This window comes from Rhinolophus hipposideros, assembly GCF_964194185.1.
Source record: "Rhinolophus hipposideros genome assembly, chromosome: 9".
NCBI lineage: Eukaryota > Metazoa > Chordata > Mammalia > Chiroptera > Rhinolophidae > Rhinolophus > Rhinolophus hipposideros.
The window spans coordinates 66,630,388-66,656,823 of NC_138055.1; the positions used below are offsets into that span (position 1 = coordinate 66,630,388).

At 38.2% G+C, this 26,436-nt stretch overlaps 1 protein-coding gene across 1 annotated transcript in view; it reads left to right on the forward strand.

Moving 5' to 3' along the window:
- KCNMB4 (potassium calcium-activated channel subfamily M regulatory beta subunit 4) overlaps nt 1-25,539 on the forward strand; it is a 56,799-nt gene extending 31,260 nt beyond the window's left edge. Inside the window, exon 3 of the mRNA XM_081060977.1 lies at nt 22,460-25,539. Within this exon, the coding sequence (XP_080917103.1) occupies nt 22,460-22,628 (169 nt within the window). The 3' untranslated portion in view covers nt 22,629-25,539. The remainder of the gene's footprint in view (nt 1-22,459) is intronic.
- The last annotated feature ends 897 nt before the right edge of the window (nt 25,540-26,436 follow it).

Genomic DNA, 26,436 nt, shown 5'->3' on the forward strand with positions numbered 1-26,436 from the left:
GTCTTAAAAAACAGTGAATCTAGAATCTTACTTAAATTGAGTCTTTTCCATATACGTTTATGTCTGTTTCCATACTAAGAGAGATTACATCAGAATTGAAGGCTCTCTTTGTTCTCAAACTCCATTCTTTTATTTTTTCTCAAACTCTGTACTTAAAAAAAAGAAAAGCAGTAAGTGCTGCGGCTCTTTCAGTGTGCTATGGAATATGCATGGAATCTGTTGCAGCGTGCTTTTGAAGTCTAATATCCATACATTCCGCAAATGTGGTTGATAGAAATTTGAGGATCTGTTTTCTGATGGGTATTCAAAGTGTCTTTGTGTTTGCAAATTAATTGTCTAACAGCTTTTATCATCGTGGCAATAAGGTTAAGACTTTGATGTTATTAATCACTTTCCACTTAAGATAGTTTATGCAGCCATCAAACAAAGCCCTGAGGGAATTTGGGAGGAAAGCTATAAGAATTGTAGGACAAGTAGGTCAAGGAGCGCAGCATTGTCAAGATGACAGAATGCAGGGCAGGGCCGTGCATCAGGAGAGTTCAGTTCTATCCATAGCTCTCTTCGTGATTCAGTATATGACCTTGGGCTACTTACTGAGGAGCTCTTGCCTCAGTTTCATCTTAGATAAAATGGGGCCAGGACTAGCCTCTAACAGGCGATTGTGGAGTTCCTTAGACTCCCAGACTCTCAAGTCTGGGAGACATCTTCCAGTCATCCACTCCAACCCAAAGGAAACCCCCTCCATAATGAAAAGTGGTGTGTTTTTTTTTCCCCATTCTCTACTTTAACAACTCTGGTGACAATGGATATCACCTCTCCCTGAAGAAGCCTATTCCATTTTCCAAACATTTTTCGTTTTCGGTAATTCATCTTGGGGAATATCTAGAACAGGCACATTGAGAGAGAAAGAAAGTCAATTAGGCACTGGGGGAAGAGGAAATGGGAGTTACTGCTTAACGGTTACAGCGTTTTCCTGTGGGGTGATAAAAAAGTTTCGGAAGTTGGTAATGGTGATGGTTGTACAACATTGTGAATGTAATTAATGCCACTAAATTATATACTTAAAATGACTAAAAGGGCAAATTTTACATTACGTATATTTTATTTAAAAAAAAATCACATCTTGCCTAGTGCACTGCTGTCAGTGGGAAGGTAGACCATGCTATCCTAGTTCTATCGAAGAGTCTTCAAGGTCACGTGAGTAGGGAGGAGCCGGGGAAGGATCTACCCTGCATCCTTGCTCAGACCACAGGGGTCCCAAGTCCATCCTGCTGTCAGTGTTGAGAATAGACTTGTTCTCACTGTTTCTGATGCTCGTTCTTCTTTTCTCACTGTGTCTTAGGCTGGCCTGTGCAGGGGAGGGTAGAACATTTTTGCCCCCATTGTTCAATCTATAGACTACAACTCAAATGGAGCCTAAAATGGCATTAACATTTTTCGCAGCCACACCATGCTGTTGATTCATATAGAACTTATAATTAGTAAACTTACTCCCCCCACATCTGTTTCATACATGCTATTCTTAAAGTAGGTTCCTCTCCATTCCTAAACTTGTGAGAATGGTGTTCTAGATTTAAATGCAAGAATTTAACATTTATCTCTATGTAGTAAATGCATATTGTTGCTTTTTTACTGATTGTTCCCTTCTCTTATGATTATTTTCAATCTTGGTTCTGGCACGCATCCTCTTTGTTATTTCTTCCATCATAAAATGTTATCCTAATCTTAAATCAAAAGGCCTTCAATCCTCTTACCCAAGTTATTGATTAAAATGCTAAAAGGGATTGGGTCATAGACCAATTTGGTCATAGACCAAAACCTGACTGTTTTATCGGTGACTTTCCTCTGGCCTTACCCAATAATAGCCAATACCTTGAGAGAGTGCTGACTCTGTTCCTGAAACTGTTTATTCATTGAATCTCAGTGAATCTGCACAGTACCCTTACAAGGCATTGTTGTCATAATGTTCCTTTCATACATGAGGCAATGAAACACAAAAAGGTTAAGCAACTTGCCCAAACCACACAGCTGGAAAGTAACAGAAGCAGGATTCAAACCTGTGCACTCAGCCTTCGGAGTCCATGCTCTTAAGTGCTCTGCTGTACTGCTGCTGGCATCGGACATAAGTCCAGTCCGTACTGGGGTAGGGTAACATAAGGGACTCTACTGAATCTGGTCAAAGTGATTGCTACTGTAGCATTCCTTCAGTGTAACATCAGTGGGAAAACCATCTGAAATGCCAGACCAACCACTGTGCCTCTGCACGTGCTGTGTCTTCTCCTAAGAAACTTGGACTCTAAATTCCCATTCTTCTGTCATGTCTGACCCAAAGATGTCTCCTCTTTGTTTTCCCAGGAACATGTAAGCCCTCCTTCTGTTTTTGTTTTAAGATTTTTGTTTAAACATGTAGCTAACATCCAACATTATATCAGTTTCAGGGGTACACCATAGTTGTGTAACATTTATATACCTAAAGAAGTGATCCCCATGATAAGTCTAACAAGTATCTGACACTGTACCGTGCTGTCACAATATCATTGACTATATGTTTCCTATGCTGTACATTACATCCCCATGACTTATTTGTTTTACACCTGGAAATTTGAACCTCTTATCCCCCTTCACCTTTTTGTCCCCTTTAAAAAATTTTCAATTACAGACGACATTCAATATTGTTTTATATTCATTTCAGGTGTAAAGGTGTATTATAATTCAGGTGTATTATAATTTAACAAGTGATCCCCTTGACTAGTCTAGTACCCACCTGGCACTGTACATAGTTATTACCATATCATTGACTACATTCCCTATGCTTTACTTTATATCCCCAAGATTATTTTTTAACTACCAATTTGTACTTCTTAATCTTTTCACAGTTTTCACTCTCCCCCAACCCTCCTCCCATCTATAATCCTGATAAATCTAGTACCCATCTGACACCATACATAGCTATTACAATATTATTGACTATATCCCTTATGCTACCTACACCCTACATCCCCATAACTACTTTGTAACAACCAATTTGTACTCCTTAATCCCTTCTCCTTTTTCACCCACACCCTCAACCACCCTCCCATCTGGCAATCATCAAAATATTCTCTGTATCTATGAATTTGTTTCTGTTTTGTTTGTGAATTCTGTTCTTAGATTCCACATATAAGAGAAATCACATTGCATCTGTCTTTCTCTGTCTGACACACTCCACTCAGCACAATTCATTCCAGGTCTATCCATGCCGCCACAGATGACGAAAACTCATCCCCTTCCATGGCCAAGCAATATTCCACTGTATATGTGTACCACCTCCTCTTTATCCTTTCTTACATTGACAGACACCCAGGCTGCCTCCATACCTTGGCCACTGTAAACAATGCTGCAATGGACATATGGATACACATGTCCCCTCCAAGTAGCGTTTTGGATTTCTTTAGATAAATACCCAGAAGTGGGATTGCTGGGTTCTTCTTTGTCTCTTTTTATAACCTATATTTTAAGGTATATTTTGTCTGGTATAAGTATTGCTACCCCAGCTTTCTGTTTTTTCATTTCCATTTTTATAAAATAGCTTTTTCCATCCCTTTACTTTCAGCCTGTGTGTGTCTTCAGTCTTAAGTGAGTCTCTTGTAGGCAGTGTATGTAAGGGTTTGTTTTCTTATCCATTCAGCCCTATGTTTTTGATTGGAGCATTTAATCCATTTACCTGGAAAGTAATTGTTGATAGATATGTAAGCATTGTCATTTTATCATTCATGGTTTTCATTTTTTTTTTTTTTCTGTCTTAAAGAAGTCCTTGTAATACTGCTTTGGTGGTGATGAACTCCTTTAGCTTTTTCTTGTCTGGGAAGCTCTTTATCTGTCCTTCAATTTTAAACGATAGCCTTGCTGAGTAAAGTAGTCTTGGTTGTAGATCCTTGCTTTTCATCCCTTTGAAAATTTTCTGCAAATCCCTTCTGCCCTTCAAAGTTCCTGTTGAGAAATCAGCTGACAGTCTTATGGGAGCTTCTTTGTAAGTTACTAGTTGCCTTTCTCTTGCTGCTTTTAGGATTCTCTTTTTGTCTTTAACCTTTGCCATTTAATTATAATGTGTCCTGGTGTGGGCCCGTTTGGGTTCATCTTGTTTGGGACTCTCTGTGCTTCCTGGGCTTGTGTCTATTTCCTTTACCAGGTTAGGGAAGTTTTCAGTCATTATTTCTTCAAATAGCTTCTCAATCTCTTGCCTTCTCTTGTCTCCCTCTGGTACCCCTATGATGTAAATGTTATGCTTGATGTTGCTCAGAAGTCTCTTAAACTGCCCTCATTTTTTCAAAAAAATTCTGTTTTCTTTTTGCTGTTCTGGTGGTGTGTTTTCTGCTAAGGTGTCTTCCAAATTGCTGATTTGATCCTCTGCTTCATCTAGTCTGCTGGTGATTCCTTCTAGTGCATTCTTCATTTCAGTTACTGTGTTCTTCACTTCTGACTGGTTCTTTTTTATGGTTTTTATTTCCTTTTTTATGCTTGAAATCTCTTTGTTGATGTTCTCACTAAGTTTCTTATAACATTTGTTCCTTATAAATATTGTTTTGAACTCTGTCTCTGGTAGGTTGCTTACCTCCATTTTGTTTAGTTCTTTTTCTGGAGTTTTCTCCTGTTCTTTCATTTTGGATGTATTTCTTTGTTTCCTCATTTTGGCTGCCTCTCTGCTCGTTTCTATGTATTAGGTAGATCGGCTATTTCTCCCAGTCTTGCCAGGTGGCTTTATGTAGTAGGTGCCCTAATGGAGCCCAATGGCACAGTCTCCCTGCTCACCTGCTCTGTGTGCTCCAGGAGTGTCTCTTCTGTGGGTTCTGTGAGCCCTTCTGTTAGAGTTGAGCCTTGGTTGCTCTTGGCACATCAGTGGGTGGGATTGATCCTCAGACCGACTGGCTGTGGCGTTTGACCACATCCACAACGTACAGACTGCTGTGCAGGGGACTTACCCCATGCAACGGGATTCACCTGAGAGGACTCTGGAACCTGTTAAGACCGCCCTTTGTGTGTGCCACTTGTGGGGCTAATTGAACAGTGCTCAGCTGTGGTCTGAAGCCAACCTCCAAGTATGTCGGTTCTGGGGCCTCTTGGGAGGGGTTCAGGGCCAGGGACTAACTGGTAGGAGCTACTAAGCAATCCATGGTTGGTTGCTGCCTGTGCTGGACCTGGAGGCATGTGGCAGAGGCCACGCTGTGAACCGAGGATGGCTACCACCAGTACCAGGCCTGGGGTAGTTCCACAGAAAGCCAGGATACCCGGAGGCCTGCTGCTAGCTGCCGGTTTTTGTAAGGTGCAGCTGCTGATAAAGCTTGGTGTGGTTCGGAGTTCGATGTGGTGGGGTCTCAGTGAGTCACCAGGGTGGAGCCAGTGGAGCTCACCGGACCAACTCAAATTCATATTTGGCCTGTGGGGGAGGATTCAACACAGGAAAGATGGTGCCTGCCTGCCGGCTACATGGGAGTAGCAACTCACGCAGGGAAATGGCAACTGTCCCTCCAGTCCTCGTCCTGGAGCCACACAACTCATTCTATCCTGGTATGTCTTCGACACCCCCCAAATCACTGTCCCTCCACCGTAGCCCAGGGTTAGTGTGTCTAAGCAAGTGAGTCTGTGCGCAGACCCTTTTAGGGTACATCTGGGTTTTCTGCAGCCTTCTGTTTCACCTAGACAGTTGGAATTCCCACTGTTTTTCACAGCCAGATGTGGGAGCTTCTCATCCCAGCACCAGTATTCTGGGCTGGGGAGCTCCACATGGGGCTGGGGTCCCTTACTGCTCTGTGGGGAACCACTGTGGCACAGATATCTCTCCTGAATTTGAATTGTCACAGAAAGGTTTGGGGCCAGACCATTTTGTGTCTCCTCCCTGCCTACCAGTCTCGATGTGGCTTCTTCTTTATATCCTTAGTTATAAAACTTCTGTTCAGCTAGACTTCAGATGGTTCTCAAGGTTGATTGCTCTATAATTTAGTTGTAATTTTGATGTGTTCATGGGATGAGGCAGGCACAGTGTTTTATCTACTCTGCCATCTTGGATCACTCACTCCTTCTTTTATTGCCTCTTTACTTAGTACAAATGCCCATTGCATTTTGAAATATATTTCAACAATAAACAACAACAAACATTTACAGAGCACCTAGAGCACGTGCCTGGCGTTGTGCTGGGTAATGCGAATACAGACGGGAGCAGATAGTATTTGTGCCCCAAAGCTGACAGCTGGTTAGTGAAAGCCTACAGACCAGTATAGCCCTAGTGTCTACCTCATTGTAGGTATTCTGCAGATGTTGTTGAATGGCTGAAAGGAAGAGAGGTGGGTTTCAAGAAAGTCTTTTGAAATTCTCAAATGTGTATCTGCAATCTGTTTCTGTGCTTTAGATTAAGAAGACTAATTTTGACCATCGTGACTATTTACTTATTGAAATTGTACGATCCACAGTATATACCTGTGCATTTTGGTGAGTTTAGGCTAAACTGTGCTGTGGGAACCTGAAAATCTCAATAGTTCACAATAATGAGAGTTTATTTCCTGCGTGTAGTACATGTCTATCTTGGGTCCTCCACAGCTGTGCTACCTGCTAAAGCAGTGGCCGCGATCTGGGACATTAACATTAGTCTCATGGCAGAGGTAAATAAAGCAAATTTCACTAGGAATACCCATGACTACAATTTTCAAACTCTCATGTTTATAAAGTCCAACAATCTGGTAACTATTTACATGTATTTTCTTGAATTTTGAGTATTACATGCTACCAAAGTAAAGTTAAGTTACCTATACATCCAAGAGAAACTTTAAGATGGACTGATACAGTCTTTTTAATTGCTCAAGTTTTTAAAATTCTATTATTGTATCATAAGTAATCACTTTGTTATGCATATTTCTCTATAAAACTTCTGTTCTCCAAACATATATTTCTAAGCAATTTATCAGTTAGGAAAAGAGCTTCACAATTAAGTTAGCTAATTTTACTGTGCAGGAGTATTTTAATATCTGTTCAATGCACTTTATACCAAAAGAAATAACTGCTTAACAGACTCCAACAAAGCTGAATATAAAACTATTATTCATGTAGTCTTTATAACATAATTTAGGGGTTAGGATGCATGATGCATTGCTAGCCTGGATATAAATGCTAGCCTATTTCTACCTTCCTACATGCAGCAGTGAAGTATGTATACTTTGCTAATTATTTAATTTAAAAAATAACTCTTTGGTACATAAAACATTTTAATGAAATGGGGTTTTAACAATTGGGAAACTTCTAGAATGACAATAGTATAACAGGAGGTAGCCCTTTCTGTATGTTTCCTTCAAGCTTTCATGATAATAAAAAAGATATGTGATTCATTTTTCCCCTACCCAGTATTCATTTTTCCGATCGTTTCTTCATTGTTGCCAAAATAATAGAGCAATACTGACACAAGAGGTATAGAAAAGAAAATACTAAATTGTGTCAACTGGCTGATTTTCCTTCCTTGAGAATCTAATTATAGGGAATTGAACTTAACCTATTGGACATTAATGGTGATTTCCTGAGAATAAGTTGTGAAATGAATTAATGTGGAATGAGTTACAAGATCTTTTTCAGAGGTTTGGAAAAAATAGAAGGTCTGTTCACCTGCTTGGGCTCATTTGTTTTTGGCTTAACTAGGTGCTGGCGGCATTTCCTAGCATGCTAGGTCTGAAACAGTGGCCTATTATAGGAGCAGCAGTGTTGGAAGGCATCTCAAGTAGGGGAAAGCACCTAAGCAGGTATAGGGCAGGTGAGTTGAAGGAACAGGAACCCCGAGAGACAGTAGTTATGTGCGTGTGGGTTGGTTGGATAGGCTAGAGATAGGTTTTAAAATAACTAAGCAGGAAGAAAATAAATTTTGTAATGACAAAAAAATAATAGTACACATGATCATTTTCTCTTGGAAATTATCTGAAAATAGTTGGCACAGTCTATAAAAACACAAGCAAATACACATGACTATTTATGCAAATGCTATGATATTTGCAATTTCAAACAAATATAAGTAGACTTTGAAATAATTCCCATGAAGTCTACGGTCCTGCTCCCCTCCCCAACTGCAACATTTGCTTCACTGAAACGGTGGCACTGGATTTTCATTCCCTTCTTATTCCACTAACATTTACTGAGCTCTCACTTCGAGCTTAGCACAGAGTGATGCTCTTTTAGGTGTGAGAATCACTGGGAAAAAATGCAGGCTTTGTGGAGTTGGGCAGACCCTCTGGACTGTTGTTCTTAGTTGGGGCATTTGCATTGGAGCCGTGGGTGGATGAATGAGCCTTTGTTGCCCTGCCCCCACTTCTATTTTACTAGTTAAGCAGCCTCTGCCATCTTGACTTTATATCAAAAATTGTGGGGAAAATGTGTCTCAACCTCCTTTTAAAATGCCACTTTTCATCTGCACACAATATGCCCAGTATTCTTCAGATGGTTAGAAGATACATTGACATTTGGGGGGGATTCCTTACCCGCCTCATTTCCTTGAGAACCAAATTCTGAAGCTCTTTCCAGTTTTACCAACACCCAATGGAATCCCTGCTTATATGCATATTTTCGGTGCATCAATATGTTTGGCATTTTCTCCCTGGAAACGGTTTCTCACACCCACATTGCAAGTGTGTGATCTGTGATTCTATCTCCTGCTAGTTTCGGCATCCCCTTTGCCTGCAGTGAGGGCTGAGAACATGACTCAGCTTAGGGAAATGATATAAAATGTGGTTGTTAAAGTCTTCTTTTAAAAGAGTCTTTTTGTGTGTGTGCAGTTACTATGCTGGGTGCAATCTATGACTTCCTTCACCTAAAACAATGGAGCAGGTTTGAACACTAGGATCTCAGAATCAGGGTATTAAAAGGGCCTAGAAGACGCTGGCTCAGTTTTAAGCCTTTGCATATCATTTGATTTCAAAGGGGAGCCTCTACCCTGTTTTTGAAGATGTTTTGAAGAAAAAGGCACATAATTTTGCACAATGATTATCCTTTCAGTGTTTGCAGCCTTTTCTATAAGGAGAACATCTCTTTCCCCTTTGGTATTTTGCTTCACAAAGTAAATAAAGGGCCCTGTTGTTTTGTCTTAATCAATGAGCAGAATCCTGGGGTCTCCTGGTGTAATCAGTACTGTTGTTTTCAGTCCCTCCCAGTTTTGGGAGACTCATTTGTATCAGTGTGTTCTCAGACATGTTAGGTGGCAACAAGCACCTTTTGATGTTTAAGAATTAATTCCTCTAAATATGGAATTGAAAGACAGAAGGGTATCTCAAGCATTACATCATAAGTCAACATTTCCATTTTCTGAGGATGTTTCTCCAGGAATAGGTGTCATTCCATTGATGGGAAATGGGTTCTGAGAGATTTCTTTTAGGAACATAATGGTCCCACCCTTAAACATACCCAAGTCAGACTAAAATCTGATTTAATAATACAGTATTGATCTCTATGAGAAAAATAATTGCAAAATAATTCTTCCTAATAAGGGAAGAATTCAGGTTGTTAAATAAGAGAATGCGTTGGATAGAAATTGTAAAACTTTTAAAAATACAAAATAGAAGTAAAATGATCCGAAATCAACAGTATTAAAATGATAGGAAGAGCTGACCAAACTGTACACTTACTGCCTCTGAATTTCCCTGTGTAGAAATTCTGTCTCAATTTTTAAATTTAGAATTGAAAAAAGTTTGAAGAATAGTTAATGGAAGCAAAGTTCGTGATATGGCATAGCATTGTGGTTAAAATTAATATGGAGAATGACTATGAAAAATTACTCGTGGACGGTCTGAGTATGGAAGAATTAAGAAGCTTTGGAAACACTTGATGAAGAATAAAGTTGAGAAGGAGGTGGCAGAGACGTATTGCTGAGACAGAAAGGAAATCCTATAGGAAATAAGAGGGCAATTCCTGAGGGAGGATTAGAGTGGAGGACTGTATTCCCATTCGGGAAGCTCCGCTAATGAAGTGATTAGGAACAGTAGGTAGGGAAGGAAGTTGTGGAGCTCTAACTAGGCCCACGCACAAAATAGGAAGATGTAGATGAAGGAAAGAGAAGTGTTGCATTATATCTTCAGGCAGGTGGATTTTGTTTGTAAGTACTTTTGTAATAAAAGGGCAAACGTGAAAAAAAGGATGACAAAAATAAATACTTTTTAGAACTCAGGTTGGGGTAATAGAAAAGAGTTTATTCTCTGTTTTTTTTTTCTTTTTTCTTTTTTAAAGATGCTTCTGTTGATTTAATTCTGAATGACTAATTGGGGAAAGGGATAAAAATACTTTTATTAATAAGGAACAGGTTATAATATAGGATAGTTACGGTAGTGTGGTTGTCTAAATAATAGCCCCCAAAGATGTCTAAAAATCTACTAATCCTCATAGATTTATGTTACCCTACCTTGTTACCTCTATTCCCATATACGGTAAAAGAGACTCTGTAGCTGTGATTAAGTAAAGGATCTTGAGATGGAAGGTTTATACTGGATTATCTGGATAGGCCCTGAATGTAATTACACGGTCTTTATAAGAGGGAGACAGGAGATCAGAGGAAGGGTAGGGAATGTGATGATGGCCCCAAAAGGTTGCAGTGATGCCAACGGGCCATGAACAAAGGAATGCGGGCAACCTCTCGGAACTGGAAAAGACAAGAAAACAGATTATCCCCTGGAGCCTCTAGAAGGAATGCAGCCCTGCTGACACCTTCCTTTTAGCCCTAGTGAATCAAATTCCAGACTTCTGACCTCTAGAACTATGAGAGAATAGATTTGTGTTGTTTTAAGCCACTAAATTTGTTACCGCTGCATAGAAAACATACAGGTGGTAATTTGTAGATAGTTCCAAGTGGAATTGACTTTGACTTTGCTTTTGTTTAATTCTGGCTTTGACAATGCCGCAAATTTTAAAAGATTTATGTTCTATGGGTTGATGAATATATTTCTCTAACATTGGGGAACTTGGATATGGACTAGATTCAAGGCTGTCTATGCCGTATTTGGTTTTGTAGAAAAATATTTTCCACATAAATACCCTCATTTGATCTTCCTAATAAGGGTTTTATTTCCCGTTGTACAAATGAGTTAACTGAGGCTTGGTGAGATAAATGGCCTGCCTAAAGTAAGTGGAGAGTCAGAACTTTCACCCCATCCCTAAGAAAATCAAAAGCCTGTGCTCTTTCTGGGGACCCACAGCTGCCTCCTAAGAGGGAGTCTGTATCTGGGGGTCTATGAGTCTATATCTGAGGGCCTCATTGTATTGGGAAAGCACCCATGATGACATGAACATTTCATAAGGTAATAGTTCTTTTTACTTTAATGAGAAAAGGAAAAGAGTAAAATAATTCCTGTTGTGGAATTAGGAATACCTTTGCCAGAGGATTTTCCTTAGCCAGCAAAAGAAATGTCTCAGAAGTGCCATCTCTTATTGTCTTCTTGCCTGTCCTGGGTTTCAGTTATCCTGGTTTGGGCCATCATTTCCAATCTGAATAGTATTTTCCTCCTTGGAGAAATGAGAAAAGTGAGTTTTGTGGTTCCAGGTTCTCTCTATTAACACTGAGTCATTTGTCCTAAGCAGTTGGGTAGCCTGTCCGTTTTGTTCTGATTCTTCCTTTGAATATAGCTTTAACAGCCCTTTTCATTGTCTGCAGCATGTTTCATCAGCTCATCTTATTCTGGGCGTTGCCTTCCTGATGGTGTTCTTATAGGTTTATGTCATTGTTTATTCATCCTTGGACCTTCCCCCTCCCTTCCATCTTTTTTTTAAAGGTCCTTTAAAAACCTCATTTTTTCTGAAGAACTCCCAGTCGAGCCTCGTTCTTCTCTTTAGGTGACTCTTCTCTTTTGGGATCATTGCAGTTGAGTCTGGTGAAGGTTTCTTGGAAACTTCATACATAGTACAGTGTTTGACCATAATGTGGGTTTATATATCTGAAATACTGTGGGACAACAGATTTCTGTCATTTACTGTGTGAATAATATTTTGAAGTAAATATATTCATAGCAGCTTTAACAGTAATCCATCTATGTAAATTGGCAGGATAACTGAAAACATGAAAACAAGATGTAGAGGTGAAGTTTTCGAGTAAAAGAAATGATTGCTACAGTGAATAGAGAGCTGTAGATTCTGAAAGGTAATATCCTAAATTATGCCCCTATTTTAATTTTTAAAATCTTGAAGAGAAAAAATTTGCCCGTTGCCTTAAAAAAAAAAAATATCTGAAGAGTAAATTCATGGAAGTATAATTGCTGAATCAAAAGTTATATACATCTGAAATTTTAATAGATACTAACAACCATTCAAAAAAAGTTGTACTTAACTTACATAAAAGTTTTATTTTCCCGCATACACTTCAGAACTGAGTGTTATTTATAGGTAAAAAATGGTATCTTGTTTTTAATTTGCTTTTCTTTCATTAATGAATGGAATTCAGCATTTTTTCATGTAAATATTAGCAATATGTTGTTATTTTTGCCTATGGAGTTTTTATTTTTGCTTTGTGGAATTTTATTTACTATAAGAAATTAAAAATTTGAGGTCAGTGCGGTGTTTTTTTTTTTTTTTACCACATCCCACTGCTGTTATTTATTTTTAAGTATCTTTTTACTTTATAGTTGGCATAAAATATTATATTAGTTTCAGGTGTACACCACAGAGATTCGACATTTGTATAACTTAAGAAGTGATCACAGTGATAAGTACCCATCTGACACCATACATAGTTATTACAATATTATTGATTATATTCCTTATGCTGTACATTACATCCCTATGACTATTTTTATAACTGGCAATTTGCACATCTTAATCCCTTTCTCTTTTTCACCCATCCCTCCAGCCCCTCCCTCCCATCTGGCAACCATCAAAATGTTCTCTGTATCTATGAGTTCATTTATGTTGTGTTTGTTTTTTAGATTCCACTTATAAGTGAAATCACATGGTATTTGTCTTTCTCTGTCTTATTTCACTTAGCATAACACCCTCTAGGTCCATCGATGTTGTTGCAGATGGCAATATTTCATTCTTTTTATGGCTCAGTAATATTCCATTGTATATACATACCACCTCTTGTTTATCCATTTGTCTGTTGATGGACACTTAGGTTGCTTCCATATCTTGCCTATTGTAAATAACGCTGCAACAAACATGTGGATGCGTATGTCTTTTCAAATTAGTGTTTTGGGTTTCTTCAGATAAATACCCAGAAGTAGGATTGTTATAGCCTTTATTTTAAAGTCTATTTTGTCTGATATAAGTATTGCTACCCTAGCATTTTTTTTTCCATTTTCATGAAATATGCTCTTCCATCCCGTTACTTTCCGTCTGTGTGTGTCTTTCAATCTGAAGTGAGTCTCTGGTAGGCAGCATGGGTGAGGGTTTTGTCTTCTTATCCATTCAGCCACCCCATATTTTTGATCAAAGCATTTAATCCATTTACATTGAAAGTAGTTGTTGATAAATATGTGGTTATTGCCATTTTATTATTCATATTTTTTATCTTTTTTTTCTATCTTAAAGAAGTCCCCCTAACATTCCTTGTAATATTGATTTAGTGGTGTGGAATTCCTTTTTTTTCTTGTTTGGGATTTGTGGAGGTTTTTTGACTATACAAAAATGTTTACATTTCTATAATTAGATCATCCATCTTTTCTTAATAGTTTCTACATCTCATGTCTCACTTAGAAATTAGGGTTGTCAAATTTAGCAAATTAAAATAAAAGACACCAGTTAAATTTAAATTTTTAATAAACAATGAATAATATCTTAGTGTAAGTAAGTCTAACAATATTTGGGACATACACCCAAAAATCGTGTTAGAAACACATTTTTTTCCTCATTTTAAGGTTATTTTTTTAAATTCAGGTATTCTACAGCATTCATGGTTTGTTTTTTACAATTAAGTTTTTGATCCATCTTGATATTTATTTATTTATTTATTTATTTATTTATTTATTTATGGTGGGAAGAATAAGATGAGATCCCTGATCTCAGGGTTCTTAGAATCAAGTTGGGAAAACAGGCAGATGTATAAAGAGTAATTACCACACAGTGTGAATAAAACCTTAAAAGAAGTTTATACATCGGGAACATAGAGCTACAATGGTTTCCCTAGGCCTCTGCTTTAGATCTGGGGTGAGAAAATTACTTGTCTGGGCTGCAACTGTTAAGGACACCCATCTTAATCAGTAGGAAAACATTGCTTAACCCAAACACCATAATTTGTTGTTAAGTGATGGCTTTGGGGATGAAATTAGGGATAACTTCTTTGTTCCTAATCCAGGGACTGGTGTTAAAGAAATTGTTTTCTTGCTTATCTCCATCTGAGATGCATATATTAAAATGGAAAGTAATCATTTGCTTGTTAAATCTATTTTGTTTCTTAATACCGCTACCTTTAAGCCTACAGGACTTGGAAAGCTGACTACGAGGGGCACAAGAGGGCAAGGAGCAATGCCAAAATTTTAATTTGATCAAAGGAATTTCCTGTGACTTTAGCGGGACAGTCTTAGATTGAAGAAGATATTTGGAAAATATATGTTATTGCCAACATTTAAAAGTCATTGTGTGAGTTGTGAGCCCCAAATTTATCATGATCACCATTATTATTACCACCCCTTATTGGGTATTGAATACTCACTATTCGGCAACCATCTGCCTAAGCACCTGGCATACATTATTTCACTTACTCCTCAGGATAACCCTGTAAGGTAGATGTTATTATCCCCATTTTACAGATGAAAAAGTTAAGACTCAGAGGGATTAATTCTTTTTCTTAGTTAGCAAGTTGCCAAGCCCCTTTTCAAACCCAGGTTTGTCTAACTCAAGCTCATGATCTGAAATACTGTCCTACACTTGCCAGGCTACTTAAGATTTTTCATTAGTGTGAACTTAAAATATAATCTTTCCAATTTATACTTAATTCAACACTTTATTGGTCAAAAATAAAGCACCTGCCAGTTTGTTATATATGCTGCCAAGGCTGAATGCACATTTTTCTCTCCAGAAACTACAGGTTTGGGCCTTGATTCAATTTCCTGAATATGCATGAAGAGTAGGCAAGCTTGAGGAAGAACTTTCATACAGTTGAACATTACTACTCTAAGTTCACCTAATTGGAGAAAATAGTTAAGAAAATGTAAGGATGTTTATAACATTTATAGATCTATAATCAGCCTTTCATCCATACATAGGAATCATCTATAGAACAGAGCCATGATCTTGATAAAATTCCTCCCAAGCTTTTAAAAGCCCTTAGTTAATCACAATATCATTGCTGAACTGGAGTGGGCAAAAATAGGCTCATGATAGAGCCAATCACAAAACAACAAAAAACAAAAATAACCAAAAAAACAACACTGCAAAGGATCTCTATTCTGGTTCCTGTATTCCTACTGTAATTTATAGTGGAATTTTTTTCCTTTTTTTTTTTTTTTAACCTTAACAAACATTTCTTTCTCACAGTTATGAGGGCTGGAGGTCTGAGCTCAGCGTGTCGGCGTGGTTGGGTTCTGGTGAGAACCCTCTTCCTGATTACACACGGCCATCTTCTTGTGTGTTCTCACCTGGTGGACAGTAGAGAGTTATAACAGAACTGGATATAGCATCTAGGTTCTCTGTTCAAGTGCCTTCCTGTGATCACATAGGAAGACAAGCATACTTTTTTCTTGTCAAGGCCCTATGATTGCTTCAAACAGCAACTAACCACAGTGGCTAATTACGGTCAATAGTATAGCTCAATTAAGTCAAAACCAGATTCAATGTTGTTACCAGTCTTCAATATCTTTTGGTAGAAAAGTCTTGAAATCTTTTAAAAATCATTGATCAATAGATCAAGTCAAATGTTTTCCTGAAGGGCATTTTAATTAAAGTTCCTTCTAGAAAGCTATTAGCATGGAGTCTTGCTGAAAATCAAAATACCTACATCAAAGTTTTCTAGATTAGATATCAATGATCAGCAATTCCTGCCTGAAAATCTGTGACATAGTCGCCTCTCACCTGTCAAATTTCAATTGTATATTTGTTTATACATTTGAGACTTTTATGGGAAACTTTGAAAGGCTGTCTGAAACCCAGCTCTGAGTAGACAAAGTTATACAGGAATGAATACATGCCAGGGTTTTTGGTTTTCATGATAAAATATCGTTTTGTCACTTCCATGTCAGGAATTAACCTGACAGAAGACTTTCCTTTCAACCAGTAACATAAAATGTTTCCTCAGGGATTTTAGTCTTGAGTGATTTGCTCTTCAGTTATTGTCAAAAACCATTTTTGATACTAAGAAAGCCTTAAGTCAGTTATGCCCTGATGTAATTATTAGCATCACTTGGAAAGCTGTTTAAAACCTCAGTCTGATTCAGGAGATCTGAGACCTTGGAAACAGTATTGTAAAAACTCTTCAAATGATTTCATTAGCCAGGTTTGTAAAACTGCTATTTTAACGGCCTTTTAAATGTGTTATACAGATTACTTTATGTAAAAATATACACAATCTAATTTATCGAATGTAGCCCTAGCAACAAAGTATGTTCTGACGAATTGGCGTGCTTCTGTTTTTTTGTTTTGTTTTGTTTTTTTAAATGGCAACAGTGTAATGCATCTCTGTTCCTTTTTCCGTGGGTGCTGGGACATTCAGAGGTGAGTTCCATTGATGCTTAAGGCAGGAGCTATTCCTAGCCTGGAATTTCTATTTTTTTCCCATCCTAATTAAATTGTACTTGATCTTTACTGTCAGTTTAAGGATTTTATTGTACTCAGGTCTTTTGTTTTTATTGTTACCTACTTCAGGTTCTTTTGAAAAGTAGGTCATGTTATAAATAATAAACAAGCTTTACAACAGGAATAGATAGCACCTATTCTAAAGGTTTGGCAGATGAAATCACTACATTTTTATGTCATTTGGCTATGCTACTATACAGAGGCTTGGCATACTGGACTGACATTTTGCCTGCAGAATTATTTTATGATTGTGATAATGATGAAGCATTTGTAGAATTTAAAATAAGATTTTATCAAAATACATAAGAGCGACTTCCTGTAGTGACATAGTATTTCTCATAGAAATATGGGTAAAACTTGACAACTAAAAAAGTTTCCAAGGTTTATTGTATGCCTGATATGTAAATGTAGATAATTGATATATGCCTATTCAAAGAATGGTTTAGCGAGTGCTTTAAAGTTGATAGAATTTAGCAAGACAAAATAAATCAGAAACATGTGAAGAAAATGAGACAAAGTATGAGAGGTTGGGACAGAAAAAGTTGTGTAGTCTTGCTAGAGTTAGGCCAAATTTTAACTTTCTAATAGCCTCCATGAAAAGGAAAATTCTCTGCTCAGGTAAATGAGAAGTATTTGTAATAATAAATCTAGAAAGATTTCCATTTCCTATAGGATCTCTTGGAGAAAGTACTTTGGAGTAGACCGCCTTGTCTTGATTGGTACAGTTACCATCATACGATACTAGTAAATTATATTGCAGTTCATGAACTTTTTATATGAACTGGTTAAGTTTAAGAAGTTTTCCAACCCATTAAAAAAGGAGGTCACCATTTTCTCTCCCTATTAGCCAATAGAACAGGCATTGTGGCATGGAAGAAATCTCATTTGGTGAGACAAAGTCAAAGGAAATATATTTTTTACTAATTTTTTCTTATTAACTTTATTGAGGTAATGTTGGTTAATAGCATTATATAAATTTCAGATGTACAACACTGTAATTCGATATCTGTATAATGGGATATTATGTGCTCACCACCCAAAGTCTAGTTTTCTTCCCTCACCATATATTTGTCCCCCTTTACACAATTTACCCTCCCCGCTTCCCTCCCCCCAACTATTCTGTTATCTGTATCTATGAGTTATATTTTTATATTTAGGATGATGTATACCAAATCTTTGTCTTTTTATCTGGTACAGTTAGATCTGCTGCTATCCTATCTTGCCAAATAGAACAAAGCCCCTCCCCTTGGAAAATCTAGCACCAAGGTCTGGATTTCCACCCCCTACCCTTCCCTCCAAGACCACCCCACCCCCCACTCCCACTCTCCTGTTTTATCTTAGGGCATCTTTATGTACAAAAGTATGTGGAGGCTATGAAAATGAAATTAGGCAATTTCAGAAATAGCCAACTAAGTAGCTTCATGTTTCACACCAAATTTTTTAAACTATTAGAATTTACACAGTGCTTCTTAAACTTTATTGTGTATTAGCATCACCCAGGAGCTTCTTAAAAATGCAGATGTCTGGGCCTCACAACCTCAAATTCTGATATAATCAACCAGGGCTTGAAACCCAGGAAGTTGAATTTCAGCAAACACCCTAAGTGATGTGAATTTGAGAAAAGCTAGCTGAGGGGTAAATAGTACAGGTTTAAAAAGTATACACATATGGTTTTAAATCATTATTTGTATCATTATTTTAAGTTGTGTAATCTTGGGCAAACTAATCTTTCTTTGCCTTCATTTCTTTGATTGTAAAAAGGTTAAAATTCTTCCAGCACAGGGTTATTGTGAGGATCATGTGAGATTAAATGTCCTACCAGAGCATGGAGGGCAGTGAACACTTAATAAATTCTAACTACTGTTATCCCAATATACTTTCAGAGCTCAACTCAGGGTAAGGCCAACCCTTAGGAAAGTATTTATAAAGGGACCCACAGCACTTACTCTTGTTTTTATGGTGTTTGTACCCACCCCTGTGGGAGTAAAAACTGCTTTCCGTTAGTGTTTCTACACACCCCACCTTTTGAAGTCCTCAGATACAGAGTAATCATCATTATTTTTTGTTTGTTTTGCTTATTGCCTGCATCACCATCCTGGTTTTACTCTATCATGTTCACATCTCATCAGGCCATTTATCTAGTTTGCCAAATGCCAAAAAGAGTGATTTTTTTAAAAGTTCCTCTTTAGTCCCACCATCATGGAATTATGAAAAACTGGATTCTAAATCTAAACCCCTTTGCAAATAACTTTTGCTAACCCCTCTGAAAGCTGCCTGATAAAATTGGAGGAAACTGAGGCAGGGGAATGCATTCAATTAAGGCACTAAAGGCCCAGTTTGAAAGAGCCACACTTTAATTATGTCACAAGGATCATTTTAGAGATAAGCTCAGTAAATCCTATAACTGAATGATGAACATAAGCATTACTGTACAGAGAAGTATTTTCTGTAGGGGAGGAAAGCTTTTCCCTCCACCCATCTTTGGTTGATTGACTGGGGTGCTAAATTAGACTGACAAAGACAATTAACAAGAGAAAAGCAAAGAAGTTTATGAACATGTGCATCATCCATTCATGTGGAAGCGTTCAGTGATGCGTAACTCAGAGGTGGTTAGAACTCGGGCTTACTTAGCATCTTTTTAAAAAAGCAGTAAATTTTCGAGACATGAAAAGACAAAAGAAAGGGACTTTAATTTTCTAGGGCAGCATATTATAGGGAGGTGAATACATGGGGGAACTAATGAAAGGGCTAGTCAGTAAATTTGTAATATAGATTCCTCTGGTGCCCTCTCTGGGCTGATAACGGGCTACATTTGCCTCCATTGATGAGCGTCTGTCTTTCCTGGAAGAGAGGAGAGGGCGAACACCTTACAAATTTATGTCCTGCTTTTAAGCAAATAAGGGGAGGGTGGAGAGTTTTTCTTGTATATGCTTCTTTTCAATTGCCATCAGCTCAAAATAATCCTTATGCTAAAGTGGCATTTTCTGCTACCCTTCATTCCCATTGAAGGGAGCTGGGGCATCTTAGAACTGTGTGAAATGAAAGCAGGCATTAATTATTTATAAAGAAATGCAAACATTTTTATATAATATTTTATAAAATATTTTATAGAATACCTCAAAGAAAGCTTTTGAAGTGATTAAAATTCAACATAGCTAGCTCAAGTGAATGATGTTTTGTCATTTGAAATATTAAAATAAAGTTTGGTCCCAAGGGGGCTCTCTTATAGGGGGTAGAATGCCAAGAAGCTTCTAAGTAAAACAAATATCTGGGTCCAGCATGTTCCAGTTATTATTTTTTCTCTTCCTCTCCTATTTATCCACATTCTTTTTTAGTAAATGTTCTTCAAATTGTGTTTTAGATAATAGGTGTAAGTGTTCTAACCACCTTCATCGGTGACTATTTTTCTATCTCAACTGTACAACATTGTGTAAAGAATTTAACCAATAGCAACTAGAGAATATAGTCAGTAATGTTGCAACAACTATGTATAGTGCCAGACTAATTGGGGGAATCACCGCATAAATTATATAAATGTCTAACCACTAACTATGTTGTACACTTGAAACTAGTATAAAATAATATTGAATGTCAACTGTAACTGGAAAAATAAATTAACAAATAAAAATATATGAGAAAACAATGACTAGAAGAGGAATACAAAAGATACTCACTGAAGCATTTCACTAGAAAATTAACTGCAAAACACATTACTTATGGAAGTTACATGCAAATTCCTTAAAATAGTGTTACAAATCTAAGCAAGTTCCCCTGCCTTTTTGTTATTATCGGACCATTTTAACCACTTATAAGAGTACAGTTCTGTGGTATGAAGTACATTCACACTGTGCACCCTCACACTTTGGTGAAGAATCTAGTTTATCTTTGTACCAATGGATTCTGGAGGAGCAGAATCTCAAGACAAAATAATTCCTCAAAACAAAAGGGGAAGGAAGGGGAAGGGAAAGGAAGGTAGGTAGGAATGAAGGGAAGAAGAAAGGGAAGGAAATTCATCCTGAGACAGCTTTTACCTTCCCTTGCACACTTGAGTTTAAGTATCTGAAGCTGTGAGTCTCGTAGCTGGGAAAAGAATTGTGGAAGTGAGGGGGCTGGGATTTCAAAGACTGTAAAATATAACTACAACTATATTATGTCCTGATAATTTTTGGACCGAGGCCTCATCTTTCTTAACACTCACAACTTGAAGTTTCTTAAAATTTTTCATGGACAACAAGGCTGCAACAGTGACAGTTTCCCCTTCATCAGTAGCAAGGAGTTATTTAACAACATCTATGTGTATAATAACAGGCAAGGACAAAGTCAGTGACCTTACAGGAAACAAGGATATGTATGTATATTAATATATATCACAGGTTAATGATAGCACAAGTCTTGAAAACAATGTGTTGCTACAGGGATTCAGAAAAAGGAGTAACTTCTGTAAGCAGAAATAATTTTTGCTTAATTGTCATAATGACGCTGTATTCACTTAGTACAAATTTTAATTGAAATTGAAATTGAAATTGAAATAATATGATATAAGATATCAATAAAAATTTCAGTTTATATGCAAAATTCGAAATTATATTATGCACAGAAAGGGGCGATGATTGTGTAATTTCAAAGCCAATCTGCAAAAACTGTTCTTGCTGATGTCACATGATGGCTGCATTATAGTTGGAAGAGATATACCCAACATTCTTTGTCAGTTTTCGGGGAAAACAGGTCATGAATTATGAGAGCTAGGATTAGTGAGAGCTCCTCAGGAAGCATTTCTCTGTTAAATGCATTGCCCTTGTTCTCTAAAGCCTCTGATGTTGTTGAGGGCAAATATTTTACATTATTTTCTTTTCCAGAGACAGCAGTGCTGCTCTAGTATAACAGAGCGAACCTTCCAGTGGATGAAATGGAAATAGCTTGCAAAATGTAAACTTCTTGTATGAAAGCTAAATTCCCAGGATCTCTCTCGCCAGAGATGAGAGATCATGGCTGTGGAACATACCTCAGCTATATTTCCTGTGAATGAGATCAATTCTGGAATTGGAAATAGAGCCCATCATTGATAAGATAGAAATATATTGCTAAGACTTTGCAAAATTTATCAAGAAAGTGGTCAGTGGTTCAAAATGATGGCTAATCCCACCTAGAAGCATGGGAAAATGTATTAAATTCAACCATTTATTTGTCTGTTCATTAATAAAAGCCTTCATGGAGTGAAGCTGCATTGACTGGAAGGCTACACCATAGGTCTTTCCGACTAAATTTAAACAGTGGCTTTAACTGTTTTTGTGTGTGTGTGTGTGTGTGTGTGTGATTAAGGTCATTTGGGTTGAGTGCTGAGGTCTAGTTTGATTTGTTTGAGAATGTCAATCCATAAGTAATTTTTAGACTGATCTGAGCCACTTTAATCAGCCAACATTAAAGACTGAGTGGGGAAATAGAATACCTTAAGCAACTTAAAGTGAAAGAAAACAGTAGCATAAGAGATTGCTACACTTTTGACATTGCCACATGTGAACTACATTATAAATAATATACAAATTTGCACAATTACTTGATTCGAGACCTCAGAACTGACAGTAATGGATTGGAAGCACAAAGGACAGTGTTTATAGTCAGAATGAGGTCTTGACTGTCAATGCTTCTCCCCTTTGGACCAGAAAGCAAGTAGGAGTCCAGGTGGTAAAAAATTTTCCGTGCCACACCCCGGCAGTTGACCACTCTTTCTTTTCTATCTCCCACTGTCTTGCAGACCAGATGATGTGCTTCTGCATCGCACGCATGATGAGATCGTCCTCCTGCATTGCTTCCTCTGGCCTCTGGTGACATTTGTGGTGGGCGTTCTCATTGTGGTCCTGACCATCTGTGCCAAGAGCCTGGCAGTCAAGGCAGAAACCATGAAGAAGCGCAAATTCTCTTAGAAGGGAGGAGGCTTGTGGGAAGCAAAGCACAGAAGCCGTTTCCATCCGCACATATCTACCTGCAGAGCCTGTTTCCGGCGCAGGAGACGGAAGGGGCTCTGAGAGGTCTCGGAGAGGTTCTTCCTTCAACGGGAGCAGCAGCAGCAGCAGGCACAACTGGAAGACTTGGAACCTCGCGGATTGTATTCTGTGTGTTGTAGCGATGGCTCAAGAGTGAAGCTCTTAGGAGTCTGGAATCTCAGTGTCAGAAAATCCGATAAGAGGTTCATTTTCTTTGGAAAGTCACAGTATATAATTGTACAGTGTAGTATACAAATCATTATGATTTATGGTATTTAAAAATATTAAAATAGAGTGGTCTGTGTTCTTTTCTATTTCCTTTTTTTATGCATAGAACACGTGTTCAAAAAACAAAAAGGTCTTCTGGGTTTCATTTGGTTCTGCGAGACTGAACTTTTACTTGGAGGTGAGAATTCTTATCCTATACAAGTCTTGACGGCACTGTATAATTCCCAGTTTCCATTATTAAAGAGTATCTTTTGACTCTTGCTTGGAAGAAGGTTACTGCATTGTTAACTCAGTCTTCTGTCACTTCTGTGACTCTTCGGCAAGCGACACTCAAAGATTGGAAACACATATCCTGCAACACTTGCCTTTGACTATCCATTAGTTTTCACCAGATTATTTCTTAAGAGAGGAAATGATTATGCACAAGGCCTGTCCTCGCTCTAAGAGCACTGCTCTCCTTTATTCATCTGTTCATGTCATTTTTGATGGATTTCACCCTCATACAATAGAATGTACATGATGTGAAGGACACTTTTCAGCTTAGTTCAGTGCTGTTTTCATTTCTTTTGTAGGTCAGAAAAAAATATTCCAAATTTGTTTAAACAGTTTGTTTCGATTTTCTTTGTCCTTGCCTTGATGTTACCAGTATTAAAGCAAGAATATTGCGGCTGTTGTTTAGTTTGCTTGGACAAACTTGGAGACGCAACCCAGCTCGCATCACTGCTGAACTTTCTGTGCCTTTATTTAAAATTCATTGAGGAGACCAGACTTCTTTGCATTTGTTTATAAATTCAAATTCCAAATATCAGTCACAGGTCTCAGTGAATATCAAACCTACCCTATTTATTTATCAGGTGGAATCAAACTTCGTTTGGATGAAATGTATATTGACAACACTAATTTCTTTTCGTTTTCTTCTAATATTCTTCAACATGCTTTTAGTAGAATAATGACAAATTAGAATTTAAGGACAAGCTCCCCTCAGTTATTTGCTCAGAGTTCCAAGAAAAATACATATTGGTGGAATGAAGATTTTGTGACTTTTAGTCCACATACCACTGTTCTTTTAATTTTAGAATGTAAGTAATTGAGAGAGTAATAGTCTTCTGTGGATGGGCGCTGGATGAATATGATGATTTTTTTTCTAATTCAAGTGTTACAGGTTGCACTGTGAACAAGGCCTTGAACACACTATTTGTGACATCCTTTGAAGCAGCTATAGTGCCTTGACTTCAAGGTTTTCTATTGCAGCACCCCTGTTGTCTTAGCAACACAATAAACTATTCTGAAGCAGAGTCACATGAAAATGGGAATCAGAGAAAATCATCATCTTAGTATCCCATTGTGGGAAATGAAGTCGACTTTATCTATTTTATCTTAATCCAATAATCTATGATATTTATGTAATCTATGATAACAGCCAGTTAAATTTGAGATACTTTATTTGTAATTGTCATTAAAGATAAAACCTAAAGTAATAAGGAAATAACATTTTAAAAATCATGAAAGGTAAAGAAACTTAACTTCTGAATATTTTAATTCTCTTTTTTTGTATAAGTGCTCTAAGACTCCAAAATAATGATCTCTCACATAACACAGAAGATCATTTCTTCCTTACATAGCTATCCACATGTAGTTGAGAAGTTTAGGGCAGGTAGGGCATCTCCATTTCACAAGGTAATCAAGGGACCCAGGATTCACCTACCTTATTCTTTCATTACCAAGGGTAATGGTCAAAGCTGTCTCAAAGAAGCACATCCACTGTATAAAAAGAGGATTTGGGAGCAAGCTATTTCCATTTAAGGAGATTTCAGCCATCACTTCTGCTCAGAATCCATTCATAACTACTCACTACATACTCGTAGCTATCCCTAGCTTCAAGGAAGGCTGGGGCATGTTATATCCAGCTAGGTGGACATATGTTCTAAAACTCCAGGGTAAAGTTCTATTACTAAAAGAAAACGGGGAGCGTGAATACTAGAGTAAAAGGAAAGAATGATGTATAGCCATGAATAGCTCATGCCATGATGAGCAGGGCTGACAAAGATCCCTTGCCCTGGCAGGAAATGAGGTCCTTGGTGAAACCTTGAATCTGCTGAATGGGAGAAACTCTTGTCCAACGTCCTCTGTGGTCCCAGGCTTGACTTCTAGGAAATTCTTGCTCATCAGATTCATAACCACATCTAAAACTTGTAAGGGGCATCACCGCTTTTGCAGGCCCCTGCCTGCTGGTACAGATTTGTAACCTAGATTTCCTTAGGGACCGAGCAAACATAGGCTCTTAGAGGCTAGGATTATTGTTCATTTGGCTGTGATAAAGAGGCCAACTCCATTTTTGATGTGTGACTGCTGACAGCTTTCAAGCCTCTGCATTTCCCTTTGCTCCTAAGCTCCATATCTGGGCGAGCTGATTAGAAAGCCTGGGGGCCTCCTTCTTTGGGCCAGGTGGGAAGTTCGAATTTACGCAAGCTCTGGCCTGCACGCAGGAACCCTCACCCCAGCCTCACACTCGAAGAACAATAAAAGTCAAGCCAGTCCAGTCATTTTTTGGATCTGCCTGGGGACTTGCCCTGCTCTCCCCAGAAAGTCTCATTATGTGAATAATAAACCTTTTCATACCCTCTTTATGTGTGTGTGGTTATTAGTCTCAAATCCAGGCCAAATTATGGGTTAAGTGGTCTGTGGGAACAGAGTTCCAGAGAGCAGTTTCCAGGCTCTCGGCCTCACATAGAAAGGGGCTGGCTCAGTTATTAGATGGCCATCAGCTGTAATCAGATGGCCATTTGCTGTGGCTGGGTGGCCATTAGCTGTTACTGGTTAGCCATTAGCCACTAATGTAACTGCCGTGGCTACGCTAGGGGGTTGGTTGGTTGGTTGGTTGGTTGGCTGGCAGAGAAGCGGATGGCGGATTGTGCATCGTGTGGAGCCTGCTTCCTGTACCTCCAACCCAGCCGCCAGCGAGACTGCCCCATAGTGGTATGAACCCCCCATCCATGGCTCCGTGAGTGTTCCTTTTTGGCCTCACCATATCCTGCATTCTTGTGTGGGGAGCGGGAGCTGAGACCCTGCATGACATGTTCCATCTGAGGGGTGTCCACAACATTGGTGATAAAATTTCATCAAAACCATAGTGGGTTTCCGCTCTATTTGCTTTAAGTTAGTTCATGTGGAAGTAACCACAGCCAAAGGGCTCCTTTTACAGTTCTCAAGCCAGCAGTATCTTACTTACTAGTAGTCTCTGTGCTTGGCCCACAACCCATCCCTTAATTTAACGGCAGCCACCTTGAAACCTTCTGCAACAATAAATTTAAGTGGGAATGCAACACCCTTTATCTCATCTTTTCTGCTGAGCTGATTCCCAGTGTCTGGTCAGTAATACTTACTGGAGACTTTTTTTAAAAAATTTTTTTATTGGGGAACAGTGTGGTTTTCCAGGACCCATGAGCTCCAAGTCCAGTCACCGTTTTCAATCTTTGTTGCAGAGGGCGCAACCCACCATCCCATGAGTGAATTGAACTGG